The 18,460-nt window shown below is 53.9% G+C and overlaps 2 protein-coding genes across 2 annotated transcripts; one reads left to right on the top strand and one right to left on the bottom strand.

Moving 5' to 3' along the window:
- Window positions 1-4,646: 4,646 nt before the first annotated feature.
- On the bottom strand, window positions 4,647-7,703 carry cre1 (carbon catabolite repressor protein). The gene has a single exon (XM_006962067.1). The coding sequence runs from the start codon at window positions 6,328-6,330 to the stop codon at window positions 5,122-5,124; it is 1,209 nt and encodes a 402-aa protein (XP_006962129.1). The 5' UTR covers window positions 6,331-7,703; the 3' UTR covers window positions 4,647-5,121.
- An 8,648-nt stretch (window positions 7,704-16,351) lies between these two features.
- TRIREDRAFT_103655 (uncharacterized protein) lies at window positions 16,352-17,973 on the top strand (the record flags this gene model as incomplete). The annotated part of the gene is made up of 5 exons (XM_006962271.1): window positions 16,352-16,412; window positions 16,493-16,700; window positions 16,921-17,179; window positions 17,281-17,565; window positions 17,641-17,973. The coding sequence occupies 5 exons, from the start codon at window positions 16,352-16,354 to the stop codon at window positions 17,971-17,973; spliced, it is 1,146 nt and encodes a 381-aa protein (XP_006962333.1).
- Between the last annotated feature and the right edge of the window lie 487 nt (window positions 17,974-18,460).

Genomic DNA, 18,460 nt, shown 5'->3' with positions numbered 1-18,460 from the left:
GAGATAGGCAGAATGGGATGGGTTTGTATTTCCCCGCCTTCCATGTTTTCCCCAGCTCTTTGGGTCCAATCTTTTGATCCGGTGCTAGTAACAATCGAAAGGAGTCAGATGCACATGGACTCTCATGCAGAGGATATGCGATATCTTGGGGTTTCGAATCTTTGCGCTTGCTCTATTGGAGGCTCAGCACATGGACGCAGAAGAAATGCTCCTATCTATGCCTGCGGGCCATGCCAATCCGGTTGTCTGCTGCAACCTTTGGTGTAGATACCGCAGATTAAGATGCATCCGATACCCGACGGCTGGTTAAGAAAAAATTAAAAAGAGAAATGAATGCCGCGTGCCGCCTTGTCCAAATAGCCTGTAATCACTCGCAGACACTCGCTCGACAGCTGTTGAAACTCACCCGTGGAAGCGTCTTGTCGCGATCTCGGGCTTCCATCACGACAGCCCAGTCTGCTGACGCCTCCCCTTCTATGTACATACAAACCTGGTTGTTGCTTTGCTGTGCCGTTCCATCTTAAACCCCACCCCCACACTCGCTGAGATGGCTAAAATCCGCAATTTGATGTAATCTGACTGACTGGCTGGCAGACGGCATGTTCAAAGCAGTTGGTTGAGCCCATTCGTTGCCAAGAGAGGCACGAAGGATGTTGGCTACTTCCATCTTCCATTCATTCAGAGAGGCAGAAGAGAGTGTTGGCATTAGCATCAGTAAATCGCATTAGCAATGATCCAGAGGATCAAAGTGCCAATTACGCGGCCACGTCAAAGGGCCCTGCAGATCCCCAAAATCTTCAGTTCACATGCCGTCTTGTTCCCACACGCCATGTGCCAAACTTAGACACGAAGCGAAAATAACCCCAGGATGTGTTCCTCTCAGTTACCTCACGTGGATGCATGTTTCAGACGAGAAATGGACAAACACCAGCCAAGAAGAAGGCACTCTTGCCGAAGAATCGGTCATCGGTAGTTCTCATCGGCATAGAGTGCATGTTACATGTAGACAGTAAACACAAGACGACGAGCGCTTCATCAAGGAAAAAGAGACTTCAGGGGGAGAGCCAAACCTTCGTCCCCCACCACATCTCCCCTCTCCTGATCTTCTCACTGACCTCTAAATGCTCTGGGCATTACACCATCTCAACGGCCAAAGTAGTAGGTTGGCAAAGTTTTGGGGCGCTGCGGGTAAAACCAGGCACACTTGACAAAGCCTCGCGCGTATTGGTGCGCTCAACTCACTCGCACTCACTCACAACACACAAGGACACACACACACACACACACACACACACACACAACATTCCCACTAGGCGAACTCATGTGTGTGTGTGTGAGTGTCCGTGTCTTGTGTGACTCAGAGGCCATCTAATTCGTCAGACCTTTCGAAGCGGTGAAGAAATCATCATGCATATACAGAACATTCAATCGAGAAGAAAAATACGATGAAAAGAATTAGGAAAAAAGAGAGGATCCTTCTGCGGCTCAGCGTGCAGGCGTCTGTAACAGCACCGAAAGCCTCATGCAAGCCACATCACCCCCTCCTAGCTCGCCATTTCCTTCACTTCTGCGTATCACACGGCAGGATGGGCAGAAGGCACTGCATTAGGTTGTTTTGGTCTCATTTACCGTACGTAAAAGGGTGCAGGATGCGCATGCATTTCCCCTTTATTACTTGCTTTGCTTGCGTGTCGTGTGCATTTACCATGGCTTCGTCAGTGTTGTTCAAAGCGAAAGGCGAGGCAGCATTCCTGACGTGGCCGATCTCGGATCAAGAGACATCACCACTACGTTGACCACTGGACATCTTGACGGACGTTTGACACTCCCGTTGATCTCAAGACAGTATCAACAGTATCTAGAACTACTACGAGTACGTGCTCGGTAGGGGGGTAAACGTAAGGTAAGTAGCACCGCTGTCGTCTGTTGATCACATCACCCGCCATCAAGTCCAGCTTCATAGGGCAACGCGCGTGCTCTGCAGAGCGGAACACGTCATGTCCACAACCTGTTAATAATTGCAACCAAATATGAATCAGTATTTTCTCATCTCCTTGTTTAGCAGTTGTCCGGAACAGTAGCTACCTATTCCTAGCCTCGCAAGGGTCGCTGACGTGATCTCGATCCCGTCCATCAGGTCTTTTGTTTGTCCCTTGGCTTCCTTGGCTTGGTTCTTATGCGGCGCAGGCAAACTTGGAAGTTCCCCAATATCTACCTACTCAACAAACGCCTCCTTGGGGCTTACCGATTCGGATTCCAGCCGTGGTTGGTTACTCAATGGGAGGCTGAGGCTGTTGCGCACTCCTCATACCACGCATGAACAGGTCATGCCATGCCGAATACCCTGAAAAAAAAAAAAAAAAAAAAAAAAATCAACAGACGAGGACAAGGAAGGAGTTTGTACCACAAATGACGGGCGTCGTCGTCGTTTTATGTGGGGGACAACGGCTCCAGACCGGGGCAGGAAACTGTCCACATGCGCAAGAGATGGGTGTCAGATTCGTGTGAAGAAAACGTGAGAAAAGGATGAAACACCCGACACTGCGGCGGTTAAACCTTGCGGCAGAAACGGACAACACCATGTTGACGAACAAGCGTATACAGTTTATATGTGTCCAGGACAAGGACACCTGTGGGTTATGGAAGCAATCGTGTACTCGATCCTTCACGTCTCGGTGATTGCTGTTGTTAGTATTAGTACGCAATTTATTACGCTGCATGGCCCCGTCTCACACAGGCCCGTACGGGGTCCCCAGATTTCTTGTTGGCGAGGAACCCCCAAAGGATCAACAGAGCGTCTTTCCAGATCGCTATTCATAGAATTTTTGTGTAACGGGGAGCTGATGCCACTCCTCCTCATGTCATCAAGCGAGTGCATCACACGCGAAAAAAAATGCCCCCATCTTCCTCGTATCATAAAGGGCCGTCATGCCTCTATTCATCGGCCCATTTTCCATCAAGCAATCAGGTGCAGATATCACAAGGGAAAGGAAATAAAGAAGCCCCCCTTCATGTGGCCTACCCTCTATCGTAGCAATAGAGCCACAGTCAAGGTTACAGCACCAGGGATAACAGCCTCGTATCAAAGTGAAGATCCCCCGGCACATCATCAACGGAATTTTCCCCATGAGGTATCTCGAAAGAAAGGGACCACACAAGATTGTGTTACCTCACCAATCCCACCAATGCTCCATGGGTCAACCTACCACTGTACAGTGACAATACAGTGTTGCCTCTCGCTCTTCCATAGCATTCCATCCAAGCGAGCCAAACGGACGCCATCCCCCAGATCAACTCACACACTCTCTCTCTCACACACACACACCGGGGAAGAAGAAAAAGAGGCAATCTAGCCTGATTCCAAGGTTGACCCTCCCCCCTCCATTTTTGCCACCCCCAGAGGGGAGATACGTAAAAACGCATCTTAGCGCTGAGGAGCCGCCGCCCTACGAACAAGAAAAAAAAAGTCTTGTCTAGACAGACATCATCATCGGGATCAGCGCACATGCAATCTGCAACTGCTAGATCAGTTAACCCTTACTACTTACCTACATTGGCAGGTAAATTAGAAAAAAAAGCAGGTAATGGAGGTGCGTACATGAAGAAGATGGTTGGGCTTCGCTCACCCCCAAGCCAAGCTTCTACCACTAAAGCATCTAAAGTAGGTACCTATCTATGACCCCATCTGCTCTCCATCTTGTCTTTATCTCACCATCATTATCTCCCCTAGCACATCAAACACCGCGTCTTACGATATGTGAGCACAGATACAGAAACTTACTAACATTTAGAAGCTCTCTCTCTCTCCCCTCCCCCGGATAAAGACATCTTACCTAGGGCAAAAATCCCCCGCAATCTCGCTCATTTCGCTTTTTGGGCCCAAAAGTGCGCGATTGCGTGTACCCAAGTACCCCTTCTTTGTGACGTTCCCCCTCCCCCTTCTTCCTCCGTACCACAGCAATCAGCCCCCCTCCCCCAGACGTCGAACCATTATCATCAGGAGATAACGGCGGGAAACGTCGGAGAAGGCTTGGGGCTCCGAAGGCCTCCTACAACTGCGAAGTCAGAAAGGACACAGAAAGTAGAAATAAAACAAAAAAGGAATCCTGCCATTCATACTTTTTATCTATCCATTAAAACATTATTCTCTCTGAGAGAGGCATATCCGAGTAAGCGCCGCAAGCCATCTCGCAGTGTATCCTCATATTCATACCACAACCCGAAAGAACAGGACAAACCCCAGAGGAGAGAGAAACACATAATCTATGAAGTCATGACCCTCGTCCAAAAGAACCCACGGGTCCCACGGATGCACCGCCTGCCCCCGTGGTCAGTCCTCTCATCCCCCCTTCTTCCCCCCCCTCCATTACCCTTTTCCCATCCGAAACCCCCTGAACAGCGCTGCCGCGCCCCCCAGACTGCATAAGGATTCCCCATATTTTGTAACACCAGGCATGTTTTGGTTCATTCCCCAGAGAGGGAAAAAGGAAAGGGAACCTGCCCATCCCGCTGCGGTGCCGAACCTCGCAGAGGCCAAGTGCCGAGTCCAGCTTTTTCTAGCGATGTGTGTAACGCAAGTGACGGACCAGCGAGCAGCGCAACTTAGGAGACAAAAAACAGGCATATTAGTCTGTGTGCATATAAATCAAAACTAAGCGGGGAGTGCATGCTTTGTATCATGGTCTCTTTTGGCTGGCCTCTTTTGGTTTTGCGTTGCAAGTACAACAGGCAGCCGCTGAATCTAAGTAGTCCTCCGCTGTAGTCGTACCAGGTAGAAGGGCTCAAAAACAACAAAGCATGGGACCAAAGCTGTACGGAACAGCAGATAATAGTCCGTTGGGGAAAGTGGTGATGTCTATATTTCCTGGGCCATCCATATTGTGTAGGGGTCCATCCAAGCGTACAAGAAGAAAAAAATTGAATAAAAAAAGCACACGAAAAAAGGAACAAGAAGGAGAAACCAAAATAGCCCGTGTCAAGTCCTGCGGGGGACGACTCTGTCCATTTCCATTTCCGTATCCATTTCCCTTGCCATTTCCAAACCATTAACGCCAACTCTTTCTATCCATCTATAGCCCAAAGTCGTAAGTCATTCGATGCGCGCCATGAGTACCGGACATTCTACATCCGATCCATGAGGTCGCCACCGGCAAGACTGCCCGTGGTGGAACTTCTGCCGCTGTTGGGGAAGACGCCGTCGGAGAGAAGGTCCTGAACCGCCACCTTGGGGACCTGAGGGACAGGCAGTTTCCTCTGACTGCCGTCGGGGCGGCTAATGATGTCGGTAAGTGACATGCCGGGGCTGCGGGTGGTGTTTGCCTGCAGCTGAGGGTGGAACTGCGGAGCGTCCAGGTGAGGCTCCATGGGGGCCAGCGCCGGAGTCGTATTGTGCTGCAGGGACAGGTTTCTCAGACTCGGCAGCTCGTAGCCCGAAAAGGGACGGAGACGGGGGGAGTGAGCGGGAGTTGCGATGGGAGTGTGATCCGGGGTGGGGGACAGAGAGTCGTGCGAAAAGGTGGGAGAAGAAGGAGCCGTAGAGTTGGGCGAGTTGGGCCTTGACCTCTTGGCGTGCCTCAAGCTGCCATGGTAGTGGTCATCCTCGTCGTTGGAGTGAGCTCTCGCCATGTGGTACGAAGAAAGCGAGGGGTGGCCTCGAGAACCCGGAACACCCTGGCCAAAGTAAGGGTGGTGCCTCGAGTTGTGGTTGGACGGCCCGCCAGAAAGCGTCTCGCGCTCAATCTGATTTGCCGCCTTGGCAAGCATCGTAATGTCGTTGCCACGGCCATAGTGAGAAATGGGACCGTGAGGCATGACAAAGGACGAGTAGGAGTGCGGAGGCGAGACGTTGGGAGAGACGAGGGTCGAAGGGGGCGCAGAGCGGATGGCCTTTGGCGCGGCGGGAGGGTGCATCAAGCCATCGACGTGCATGGGGTGAGGCATGCCCTGGTGGTGAAGCTGGTGCTGCTGCTGGCCCTTGTTGCCGCGCCTTGAGTTGGGGTTGCTGTGTATCCTCGAGTGCCTCGTCAGCTCATCGGAGCGGGAGAACTTCTTGCTGCAGCCAGGGAACTGGCAGGCATGGGGCTTCTCGCCCGTGTGGGTGCGAATGTGCCTGGTCTGGTGCTCCAGGCGGTGGAAAGCCTTGTCGCAAAGAGGGCACTTGTAGGGACGAGGCAGCTCGTTGGCAGTCTCGGTCGACTGTGTTCCTGGAATGGGCCCATTGGGCTTGATGACGGTGACCGCGGCGGTAGACATGGCGCCGCTGTCCTGTCCTGCTGCCGACGTTGGATTCAGGAGGTTGGAAAAATCCACGGCAGACTGTGCTCGTTGCATGTGATCGAGCGGCAGTCAAAAAGCAAGTACGCGACGTTGAGGCGACAACTTGGTCTTTGGTTACAAGAGAGCCCAGAGAAGCGAGTGTGGGTTTTTGGCGGGAGCAGGCTCTGCTAGTATGCGGTGGTCCTCGTTTGCGGGGAGGAGAGACTGCTGATCTATACAGATATCTGCTGGGCGGTGGGTAGCGCTGGTGATAACGATTCTTCTCTGGTCAAATGAGCGAGGCTCTTGTCGTCGGTAGTTGCAGGATCGAGATGCGATGTGAGGGTGTGTGAGTGAGTGTGGTTCTGGTGGTTGTTTTTTCTTCGTTCATCGAGGGAGAACGAACTTTTTTTTTTTTTTCCTCCGGGAGAAGGAGGGGACGGGGGGGAGGCAATCGCTTTAATAAGGGCGGGCTCGGCCGGGTCGGTACTTCGATTCGTAGCATGGGCGCCAGGGAGGGCAAGTGCGGGAGTACGTGGTGTGCGTACCGTGCTGTACCTGGGAGGGCGGTACTTGTGGGCAAGTACCCCGACCGCACCACCGCGAAGCACATGCTGCGGTCGCTACACGGGGCGGTAAATCAGGGGCGTCACGCAGGGCTTAGGCAGCGACATTTGGGGGTGCAACAGCGCTGCATGCCACCGTCCAGTGGCTCGATGGCGCGATGGGGCGCTGGAAGGACGAGGGGGGCAGAGGGACGGGACACGTCGCCAGGGCTCAGAGACGGCCAGAAAGGGGGCACGGGGTACTTGTCGGCTCTCAGACGGTTGTACCTCGCGCCCCAGCATTTCAGAGCCCCCCCAGCCCTTGGCCTCAGTTGCAGTGGGAGCCCCAGCTGGGGCGAAAGGGCAGGGCCACAGGGAAGGAGCCAGTGGGAGTGGGCGCGAGGGGGTGGGGTGTGCAGATGGCGGGGCGTGCCCCAAGCAGATAGTGCCAAGTATTGCCTAGCAGCCTTGCACCCCAGCAGATGGTGGGTGAGATAGACAGGGCTCACCAAGTGAGATGGCCGATGCCAGCTCGGCCCACGGGAGATGCTCAGCGAGGGCCAAAGTACTCGCGGACGGAGGGTACTTGGACACGACTAGCGTGCTCCAATGGCTTCCATTTCTCCCCTGCTCTTTCTCAGATGCAAGCGCTGCTACAAGGCACCAAACAGAGCGTTTTGCCGCTATTGGGACGCCCCCCTCGGCCGCGACCACGGTGGAAACCACGGTCGGACGGTGAGGGAAGGAGGAGAAGGTTTTTTTTTTTTTTTTTTGCAGTAGGTACCTACATCGTACCCGCCTCTCCTACACGTACGAGTACGCCGTGTCCTCTTTTCTACTCACTACTACCTTACCTGAATTTTTCTTCTCGTCACCTCCACGCTTCTCACCGAGTCTGGATCCACTGTCCGCTCAAGCATCCTTCACCTTCAAGATTACACACACGTCTGCACTCAATGCGCCGCCATCAGCTAAACCAGCCGTGCCCACGTCAACCCCGGCTGCCACTGGAACGGTATCGGCCAGAATGAGGCGCAGCGCCTGTCGTGCTCGACTGATTGGCCGCCGTTCCCCGGAAAAGCTATTTGCGTGGCTTTGAGGGCACGGAGGACCATTCGAGCCGCAAGGTACCAAACAAAGCGAGCAAGTACCACGCGCGACTTGGAGTACCTAACTTGGAGACGGAACCAAAATCAGGACAGGAGAAACATCGGCCTAGGACCGTTTTGAGCAGCATGGCGCTGCGTGCGGCCGTCGAAATCCCGAGAAGATGTCTCTTATGAAATGGATACTTTTTCCCCTTTGGCCGCAGCGCCTGGGGAAGGTCTCAACTCTATGCTTATTCTTCGCGAGCTGCCCACACATGGGAACGCACGCAATACATTTTGGTGTGGCCGGCTTCGTCGAGAGTCGGCGCACGCAAGAGGCCGGCTAGGTGCTAGAAGCGAAAGTCGTTTGACGCACCGATGATCGTCCGGCGACTCTTTGCCAGCGATGAAGCCATTACTCTATCGATTCAACTTGGACGCTGGCTTTTGCTTCTGGGCACGACTCAATTTCCCGTGTCGTGGGGCCGAACGCTAACCGCTACGAGACCAAGGTGCCCTGGTGCCAAACTTGCTTGCTTCACGCACACACTTACAGCATGCTAACCATTGTTTAGATATGCTTATAGCACTAGAATGCTCCGTGTCGTGCACTCCTCCGGCTAGTGGTGGATGATGCGATTGCCAGGGTGAAATTCTACACTCAGGCGAGCATTCTGACAAGATCAGAAAGAGGAAGAAGATGGCAACAGAAGATCAAGTCCCCGAGAAACAGAAAAGAAAGAAAGGAGGCAGAAGGAAGAGAAGGGGAAAAAAAAAAAAAAACAGAGGCAAAGAAGAGGAAAAGAATGGCCATCAGCAAGAGATGGACGAGCGAGAATATTGCTCAAAATCGCACGTGAGCAGACAACTTGCCGCTGCAACCTCTTTATGCTGAGTCTTGGCTCAGCTTTGCTCGCATGTTCAGTCAGCTGGCTTCGTCTCGCTATCTTCAAAGCGCCCGTCTCATGCTCCCATCCCCGGTCGCAAGGTCATCGGGACGCTGTATCCCACTCTTTGGGGGCCAAAGTGACAACCAACTCATACGCCTCGTATCACTGCCTGCGACTGATATTGAGTGCATACGTACGAATACATGTTCATTGCCCATAGTGGGGGGGTTGTCAAGTGTCACAACCACCAACAATGTCCAGGACCTGGATCAGGCTATCGCCTCCTAGTACCTACTCTGTTGGCCACTGATGTCTGGGGAAACCAAGTCCGTCTTTGTTATCGTGGCGTGGCAGACCCCATGGAGTATTATGTGGTCACGCCTCCCCGGAAGCTGTCAATCACTTGATCTCTACTTGGACATTACTCGGCTAGGTATGAAGGTCTGTCTGCTGGCTCGCGATCCGCGCGCTTAGCCGGTGCAGAATAGAGAATTCAGCCTCTTTACGTTCCATTCTCTCCGCTCGTCTCCCTTGAACCAACAGACTGTTGCCCAATCCACAACCTGGATGGCAGTCACCTCCTACGAACTGGCAGTAGGATCAGGATACGGCCTCTGACAACACAAATGATTCCTCCGCGGACGACACAGCCGTGTCTCGGCTATTTAACAACCCCCTTCGGCTCTACTGCCTGCCTCCTCCCTTGCCGTGGTCTGATTGCCATTGGTAATGGTTGGACTTAGTGAGGCTGCTGTAGCGTTCGCATATTGGTCTCCAGCAATCTCTCAAAGTCAATCTTGCCTCACCTGAAGTATGAATGGTATCAGTGGACGAATGCGACCTGCCTTGACGATGCTAGGTCAGCGATGATCAATTTCAACACTGTACATGTTTGATCGCCAGGCCCATGTTGCTTCCCCGCTAGCTGGATGCTCTTGGAAGTGGGCAATGCTACGACGACGTACCAGTGCCATTGCCGAGCGCGTCCTTATTCGAGCTGGTCCATCTTGTTTCCTCGCAGGGCGATGGCGATGGCCCGTGAGACATGGGTGCGAATACACAGCGCTCCTCGGAGGTTGAACCCCCGGAGGATGCTTCCCCCAGACTCTCAATCACTTTCTCGCTCATTATTCCACTCGTCAGGGATGGGGTCCATCATTCCAAGTGCGCCCTTGAACTTCAGAACTGCACCATCGTGGTCCAGGTACGAATGACGGCACGAAGTAGGCACCCCTTACCTATGCTCGAGTCGCTGGGCATGACTCTCGGTCTTCCTTATCCTCGGCGCGACAATGTCTTGGGAGGACCCTGTCAATTTGGATGCCTCCATCTCCCCCAGCCGGGGACCCCAGAAACACCCTGGCTCCCTCCCTACGACAGAATGTGGGGGTTCGTGTGTCTTGTTATCTCGCGCCGCATATCCCCTGCAATTGGTGCAGCACAAAGAGATCGCTAGTCTGGCACAGGCGCCACCTCCCCATTGAAGGGGTGATTCTTATCAATGAGGCGCGTGCTCTGGGCTTCAGCAGCACTGATCCCGCCATGGGGTCAGGTCCCCCAGACGGAGGTTCTAGGCACCCGTCGACGGATTCGCCATTGGCTCTAGCGCGCCTCTCTCTCTCTCTCTCTCGTCAACTTTCTACTCCCGAATCCGGCTTCTGATGCTAATGGTCTGGATCCCCATCAGTTGGTTGTACCGCCCTGTATCAGCCGCTCGGCCAAACAGCTACTCGTGTGAGCCCCTCGCAAACTGGTGCTCAAACATGTATGTACAACTGCTCGGGCTCGGGCATGTCCAGTCAACCCTTGCGCCACTAAGCCGCTTCAGGAAATCCGGGGGTCAATGATCTTAGATCTCCTGAAGGCGCTGCTCCCCTTGTCACCGAGACAAACCGCCACGTAACTGTTCTCGGAACGGGGAAGACCGGCCGACACCCCGGGCACGGAAGTCTACAGCCTGCACGAGCTGCCCAATGCATTGAAGCAATGCGACCTGCTTGGTGCATGCAGCGCTGAAACAGAGGTTACAGAGCCTGTGCTTCTGTTTCAACGCGAGAGAGAAGCCCACAAGAATTTATTCCGCCAATACGGGGTAACACGCGACAAGACAAAATGGATGGTTGCGGCCGGTAGCCTTACTGGATACGACCTGACCAAAGGGGTATCAGTCAATACCGTTACCTCTGGAGATTAGTGCGGCGCTTCATACGGACTGCATGGCGGTCGATCACAAGGAGCTTCTTTCGCAGCGGGTACGAGTAAGTGATTACTGGTACTACTCGTACTAGTAATATCGTACTACACGAGAAGGCTGGAATCTACGCAGTGCCGACGCTGATGGGACCATATTGAACTAATACCCATTGCTCCTCGGATTCTAGTTTACACGCAGGGCATGTATATACTGTCCTGACGGCACCCTTGGCAAAGCCTCCACCAGCGCAGAGCAGTGCCCGCTGGGCAATCCACGCCTGGGAGATGAAAGGCAATACTAGGCATGTGCGAGGAGGACTTCATGCAAATGGCGTGAGGCATGTTTGATCCAACGATTGTCTTCCCGGCATTCGGCCCATCTACAGATTTGGGTCCTTTGTGTCAGACGCCTTGAAGCACATGTCTTCCACCCGGATCAATGCTCGGCACAAACAAGACACTGCGTATATTTGGGTCCAACCAGCAGGTAGGTAAAAGGTTATGTCTGACCATGGGGACAAGAGGGTAGCGCTCCCCAACTGCAACCGAAGCAGCTACAGCTGGAGAGAGTGCGCATAACATGAGGGCGAGAAGCAGCGCTAGCACCGAGTATCTCGATAATATCTGGCCACAACAGTGCGGCTCCGTACGTTGAGCCGAGATACCGGTCTATCATGGATCTCCCCGCCGAGAGGAAGGGGGACACATGTCCAGAGCTGGGGAGTGTTGGACGGGCATATTCGGCTGAATTACGGAGGAGACAGGGTCCAACTTTGCGCAATGGACACGGTGAATGGGGTCAGCCGGGTCCCGGAAAATATCACGACAAAATGGATGCTGGATGCTGACTGTGAAATGAATCGATTCGGGGAGCTTGCGGCCATTGCTCTTTCACGTGGATTTCGGGTAAAGGCAGGGACGGAAGCAGTCGTCGCCTGTTGATCGACTCTCGATCGCCTCGATTGCCTTTTCCTACTCAGCAGCGGCGCATGAGGTGGATGTGGATTGACCGAGCCAAAGCAGCAGACCTCGCCATCGCCCACGTGCTTATCGTGACTTTCTGCCCCCCAACTTCCTAATTTCCTCAGCGGAGGCGGGGCGCAGCTCGGTATCCGGGACCACGGAGGCTTTTGCCATATTCGACTCTGCTCTCATACGAAGTACCATGAGAGAACCATGAGAGAAACTTACATGAGCGAAGTGCAAATAGCTCAAGCATCAGTCCGGACATACAAGTACGAAGCGACGTTCCCCACGCGATAGCCGGAGCCATCGCCTCGGCATCAACCCATTATTGGTGGGCAAGTGTGCTTGGCTGGAAATTGCAAGTACTGTTGCGAGATATCACCGCACGTCTCCGGTGAGCGACTTGCGGTTGCTCCCCGATAAGAAGAGGAGGACGACGCTGGCGGCTAATGGGACAGAATGGTTCACGATCACTCACGCCCGAGGGGGTACAGAGACGACGGCTAAAGTCCTGGTGAAAGCTGACGGTCAGCGCCCGGCCCGACCGCCTTCAACCCATCTTTGTTATCTATCAATCAATTGTGATCTCACATTGGTGCGGATGGATTAACACCTCAACGAGCTAGTATTACCTATGCATACTTGCTCCGTTCAGTGTGCTCGTATCTACAGATATCTCTTCCTCCATTTCTCGCGCCCGGATCTAGACGTGGAGAAGGCAGAGCTCTGTGCGGGGTCCCCGGCTTTTCTCTTTTCTGTTTCTTGATAACGGAGAGCAGGATTTGCAGACTACCTAGGTAGTAACAGCATGGCCCGAGAGAGACCGAGCCTCTTGGCAGTTGGGGGCCGCTCAGGAAGAAGGGGGTGGGAGACAAACAGAAACCAATTACTAGGGGCCGACATTGCATCATCAACCTCAAGCTCGGGCTGGGACATGGTGCTTTTGCTTGCCCATTCTCAGTTCCTTGCGATGCAACGTGTTACGCCTCTATGGGGGGGGGGGGGGGGGGGGGGGGGGAGGTGTTGCACTAAAAAGGAACTTTGGAATTCATCGTTGCTTCACCATGGATCTTCTGTTTGTCAGGCGAAAAAGTGCCGGCACTCGCAAGTGATTATATTACCCAATAGTTTGGCCCCTTCTGCTGTCTCTCGCGAGCACTACTTCGGTTCTCGTCATCTGCGTCCTGACAGTTCCTACTCAAGCGGTGCTCGTGGCTTCTTGGGTAAGGTATGGATGTGGTAAGCTCTAGGACGCCCGGAAACCTTCTTTGGCCCGGCGGGTGATTCTTGATGGCCGCTTCACAGCATCTAGATGTACAATCAGCCCTGTATCAGGCTGAAGAAAAGATCACGCTCACTTGATTGTTGTGGCCCCCCTTTTCTGCCCAGCCCGGTTGATGCAGGAACGGCCAGCACGTACGATTGATGAAGATTGGAGGGGTTTCACACACAGACGCACAGAAACACGCACACAGGCACGCATACGACCAGAGGGGCTTGAGGGGGGAGAATCGGGAAGGAGGGAAATCAGAAGGGGGTTTCATCCACCCCACGGGGGAGGAGACGAGACGAGTTGCGATAGGTGTTACGGTATGGGGGGCCAAGGGGGGATCTGGAATGTTCGGTCCTCCCAGATCCTGCCGTGGGACATGTTTCGGCGCTGCTGTTTGTCTGGTCTGGTTTGGCAGGCCATTGGCTCGCTGCGAACTGTCTGTTGTCATACGAGTACAGGCTGCGACGACGACTGGCACCACGTATTATGAGAAGTAACCAACATCGTTATGCGAAGCACAATGACGAGGGGCCCCAGGGGAGGGGAGGCAGGGGAGGGCAGGGAGGCCGCGCCAGGAGAAACCCAAGGCAAGCGATTCGCCAAGCAGCATTTCGAAAACGAAGCATCCACAGCCTATTACCATTGCCAACAGACTGGGGGACACACGGCTTCGGCTTCGGCGTCGTCACAGTGGTCGACTCGTCACGTCGCACCGCCCTTGCAGCTGGCTGCCGCAGGCCGTGGCGGTTCCAATAAGGCTCTCAGTCTTTAGGCCCGCCCAATGCCCAGCTGTCGGGCTCGGGAGGTTCTTCGGCGTCGCCGCGCAGATAAAACGACTCGTCAGTCATGGAAGGCGGGAAGAAGGTCCATTGAGCCGAAAAGAAGGAGTAAAAAGGGACCCTGTGTGTGTGGCGCTCTGGAGACCCCACACGCAAACAAGCCATGGCGGAGCAACTTTTTGCGGGCGTCAGAAGTGTGTGCATGTTTCATATCGTGATGTCCGTGTGCTGTGCCTTTGCCGGCGTTTGTGTGCGCAAGGACCTGCAGAACAAGGCCGCCCGGCACGACAGCTGAATGAATACTAGTACTTACATACATGGGCACGGCGTACGCCGGCTGAAGGAGTGCTCGAAACAATACACCCGTTCGGGGCTGTGAGGCGAGGCTCTCGGGTTTACAGTATCTCTTGGCGGCTGAGTGCATCATTGCGTACACGCACGTTTGCTTGCTCTGTTTGATGCTCGGTGCGGTTTGCGATCTAGCTTACACTATGGCGACAAACTAAGGAGATTGCGCAGTCCCTTGGATACTCCCTCAGGTGGTATCGTGAGCTGATGGTATTAAGGCCGCTTCCCCAGATCTAGAGTGGACAGATTCTGGATAAGCTACTGGCCTTATATCAACCACCGGCCCGTGGCTTGAGTCCGGAGGACAGGCGATCCTGCACCCCCGACGTGTGTGGCTTGTTCGGATCTTGTCGGCTCAGGATTGATGCTAGTATTGCATACTGTCACTGAGAGGACCCTCGGGATTTGGCAACTGAATTGGTATAGATGAGCGACGCCTTTCCCCATATGTATCTCGTTGCTTGGTTCATCTTTCTTGGTTGCCCGTGGCTGAGGAGGGTTTCTATTCCTAGATCCCGGAAAGTTGTCGTCTGAGATGACGTCAAACGGCGCCCTCATGAAAGCCGTCGTGTATGGAGTCCACGACTTCATGTATCTTGCCTCGGCTTCGGCCTGTGTTGTCACTGTCCGTTTCTCGGTGCCCAGCCGGTGAATGAGCAACATTGTGGATGCTCTTGATTGTAATTGGATGTGCAGTGAATGTTTGGTAGCCGCGAGAATCGCGAGTATCGTCGAGTTGTTCTATGAGGTCCAACAAGAGTAGATATATAGCAGATCTCAAGCCCTATGAAAACGAGTGCGAAGCTGGTATTGGTGTTATAGAGTATCACAGACATCAGACTATTACATTGCAGGCCTCGAAGAAAACAACTGCCACTATGCCCCTCCAGACAGCGACCCTCCGCATCGCCCGGCCGTCCGACAACATTGACGCCCTAATCCCCTTCTACGTCGACGGCTTGGGTTTCGAAGTGCTCTACCGGTTTAGCCAACACGAAGGGTTTGACGGAATCATGTTGGGCCACAAAGGTGCAAACTACCACCTCGAGTTTACATCAAAGCAGGGACATAGTGTTGGGCGTGCGCCTACGCAAGATAACTTGCTGGTCTTCTATTTGCCGGAGGGAAATGACTTTGAGGGTGCTGTGGAGAGGATGGAAAGGGCTGGCTTTGAGGCTGTGAAAAGTTTCAATCCGTATTGGGATCGGTGCGGGAAGACGTTTGAGGATGGAGATGGCTATCGGGTGGTTTTGGTGAGCAGTGAGTCGCCGTTTTGAAGGGGTGAGCTCTGTGGATACTTCCTGTGCAGATATCACATGTATGAGCATTATTACACTAATACCGAGAAACAGTGCAGTGCATTGTAGAAGACGTTTTACATTGATGAAGAATGACTAGGTAACAAGTGTTTCGCTCACCGAGGCTCAAAAGGGGATACGGAGCAATACTCGGCCTTACGTCCTCTTACCATGCGAACCCCCCCTTCAATATCTTATAGCAGTATCCGCTCGTTGTCTGAGGTTCATGACTAAGGGACTGAGCTATTGGGGCCTCGATTCTTATGCCTCGTGAGGAGTGTGAAAGGGCTCGTGCGGCAGCATGGGGCCCCATACGAGTAGGTACAAACCCTGGGACGCTGGCAAGCCCTGGTAGCTGAGATTCGCCGAAGGCCGCAATTTCTCCGCACCCCTTGACCGAGGGGTAGTAATGAGGTTATCACGAAACTTTGCACATGTGTAGAGTGTGATGCTGGTTGCAATGACAATGAGAGCATCATGTTTCCTGTAGAATGAAAGTTTGGGTTAAGAAACTGGCAATTCTGTAGTTCTTTGTAGGTGATAGAGGTGGAAAGTGTGTCTTAAATCGTCAGTTTCGGAGACTCCGATCCGGCGACTCAATGTCACGTGCCTTCGCGATTTACCGCGCGCGCTGCAACTCGCAGCCTCAACACGTCAACCATATCACACGGCCTTCTTGGTAGCCTCGGCCACCCGCAGGGGCAACGCTATGGATCATGGATTACCATGCCATCCATGGCTACGACATTGCCAGTTTTGACACATCGGAATCAACGCGTGGGTGCTTTCAATCCCCTTCATCAGCAGCCTCGTCAGGGTAAAATAGGAGGAGGGCTGACCTTGATGCTTTCTCTCAGATCGCCTTCCAACGGTGCCGGCTTCACAGGCCTGGGAAGAGCTAAAGGCTAGCCCGGCAACTCACATCTCAACGGGACTTGACGCTCTTGATCGTGCACTGCTGGGGGACGCGGCGGATTCACAGGATGCCGCGGTCAAGGGCGGCGTCAAGCGAGGCCAGGTGACTGAGATCTGGGGACCCCCTGGCTGCGGCAAGACTGCCCTCGGGTAAGAGATGGATGGGATGCTGTTTCTGGGGGGGATGACGTATTGGATGCTGATGAGAGATGAAGGATTCAACTGGCCGCCAATGCCCTGAGTGATGGTAACGGCGTGGTCTGGGTAGGTCGGTTTGACGACTTCACAGGCTTTTCTCACCACCATTACTTCGGTCACTAATGCGGAACCCTCACAACGCAGACTGCTTTCAGAACCTACAATCACAGAGACTAGCAAGCGTGCTGAAAAGCGTTCGAGATTCGCGGGTCTTGGCGGGCTCGGGGGAGATTCAAGATGTAGACCCAAGCAAGCTGGTTCACTACTCTTGCATGACGTTGCCGCATCTGCTGGCCTTCATCACACGACCAACGACGACGTCTATTCCTCCGAATGCCTCGCTCATCGTTATAAGCTCCCCGACAGCTTTGATCAATTCCTTTTTGCCGAGATCTCTCGAAGGGAAAGGGAACCCCAAGCAAGCAAAGGGTGTGTGTGAACCTGGAACGAGCTTCAACCCTGTTCTAACTGTCCTCTCATCGCGTGCTTCCTAGGTCCTACTGCGTCTTCAAAACGCCTGCAAGGCCTACAGTTCATCATGACCACTCTGCAAAAGCTTGCCGCAACTAAGGATTGCGCCGTCGTCTTATTGTCGCAATGCGCAACCAAGATGAGAAGCGAGCAGAGGGCCACGCTGATCCCGTCCATCAACACCACGCTCTGGGAGCAAGGCGTATCAACAAGGCTAGTACTGTTTCGGGACTGGGCGTGGCATGGCAACAAGTCGTCAAGCGTCTTCCTGGCAGGCGTCCAAAAAATTGATGGTAGAGCCGTCCAGGACGCCGTCGACTACGTATCCGCGTTCAAAGTCGAAGCTGTAGGTTACATCGATTGGCCGGCATACACCCTTCCAAGCGTCGGCATTTGGCCATGCTAACCTCGACTTGGATAGGCCGGTATATCGAGTGTCCACTACGATGCCAGCGATCCGGGCATGGAGGTGGCGGTCGTGGCACGGCGACCAAAGCGGAAACTGGGGCAGACGGAGCTTGAGGTGCCGGACAGCGAAGACGACGAGGACTACGGCTGGGCAGACGAGGACGAGGACGCATTGCCGCCGCCGCCGTCACAGTGGCAAGGCAGCGAGGACCTGATCCTGGGCAAGGACGCGGGTCTAAGCGAGGACGAGCAGGAGCCCGACGACGGGATCCAGGAGTACTACTTTGAAGACGACGTCGACGAGGCCGGGGAGGGCGACCGAAGTAACAACGAGACGATGGACTGACGGACGGATTTCACCTGCGCTTGGGCTGAGCTGGGAATAAACCGGGGGTTGGCTTAAGCGCCGGCAAAACGCCGAAAGGACCTTTTCGCCGTGCGCGCACACGCTGGCAAGGAGATATTCCCGGCTTGGGAGCACAGAGAGAGAGAGTGTGTGAAATGGAGCCGCTTCTCCACCGGGCGGCCGTGTCATGACTTTTTTGAGACAGGCCTAAGTTGAAGGGGAAGAGTTTTGCTGGCGCTCCAGACCGAGTGGCGCACCGGCCGGGAAGCTGTTTACGGTTAGAGGCATTGGACCATTGGGTTTGTATATTCACGAGTTTGATATCACATCTCAGCTGTCTCAATACGAGCTGTACCAATGGCATTATCTGCTCTTGGAATAGATGCTGCAGCGTAGGCTCAGCATCATCTCCCATTGCGTTTTGTCGAGCATCTCCCTTATCAATCTGGGCTGGACAAGGCTCCGCCAGCGTGCTGTGTCCCCAATG

Source organism: Trichoderma reesei (genome assembly GCF_000167675.1).
Source record: "Trichoderma reesei QM6a unplaced genomic scaffold TRIREscaffold_2, whole genome shotgun sequence".
Taxonomy (NCBI): Eukaryota; Fungi; Ascomycota; class Sordariomycetes; order Hypocreales; family Hypocreaceae; genus Trichoderma; species Trichoderma reesei.
Note: the sequence above shows the minus strand (reverse complement) of the source record. Positions and strands in the feature narration are given on the sequence as shown.

Bases quoted from the DNA above. Each gene is read 5' to 3' on its own strand.
- cre1 (XM_006962067.1), bottom strand. From the start codon at position 6,330: ATGCAACGAGCACAGTCTGCCGTGGATTTTTCCAACCTCCTGAATCCA.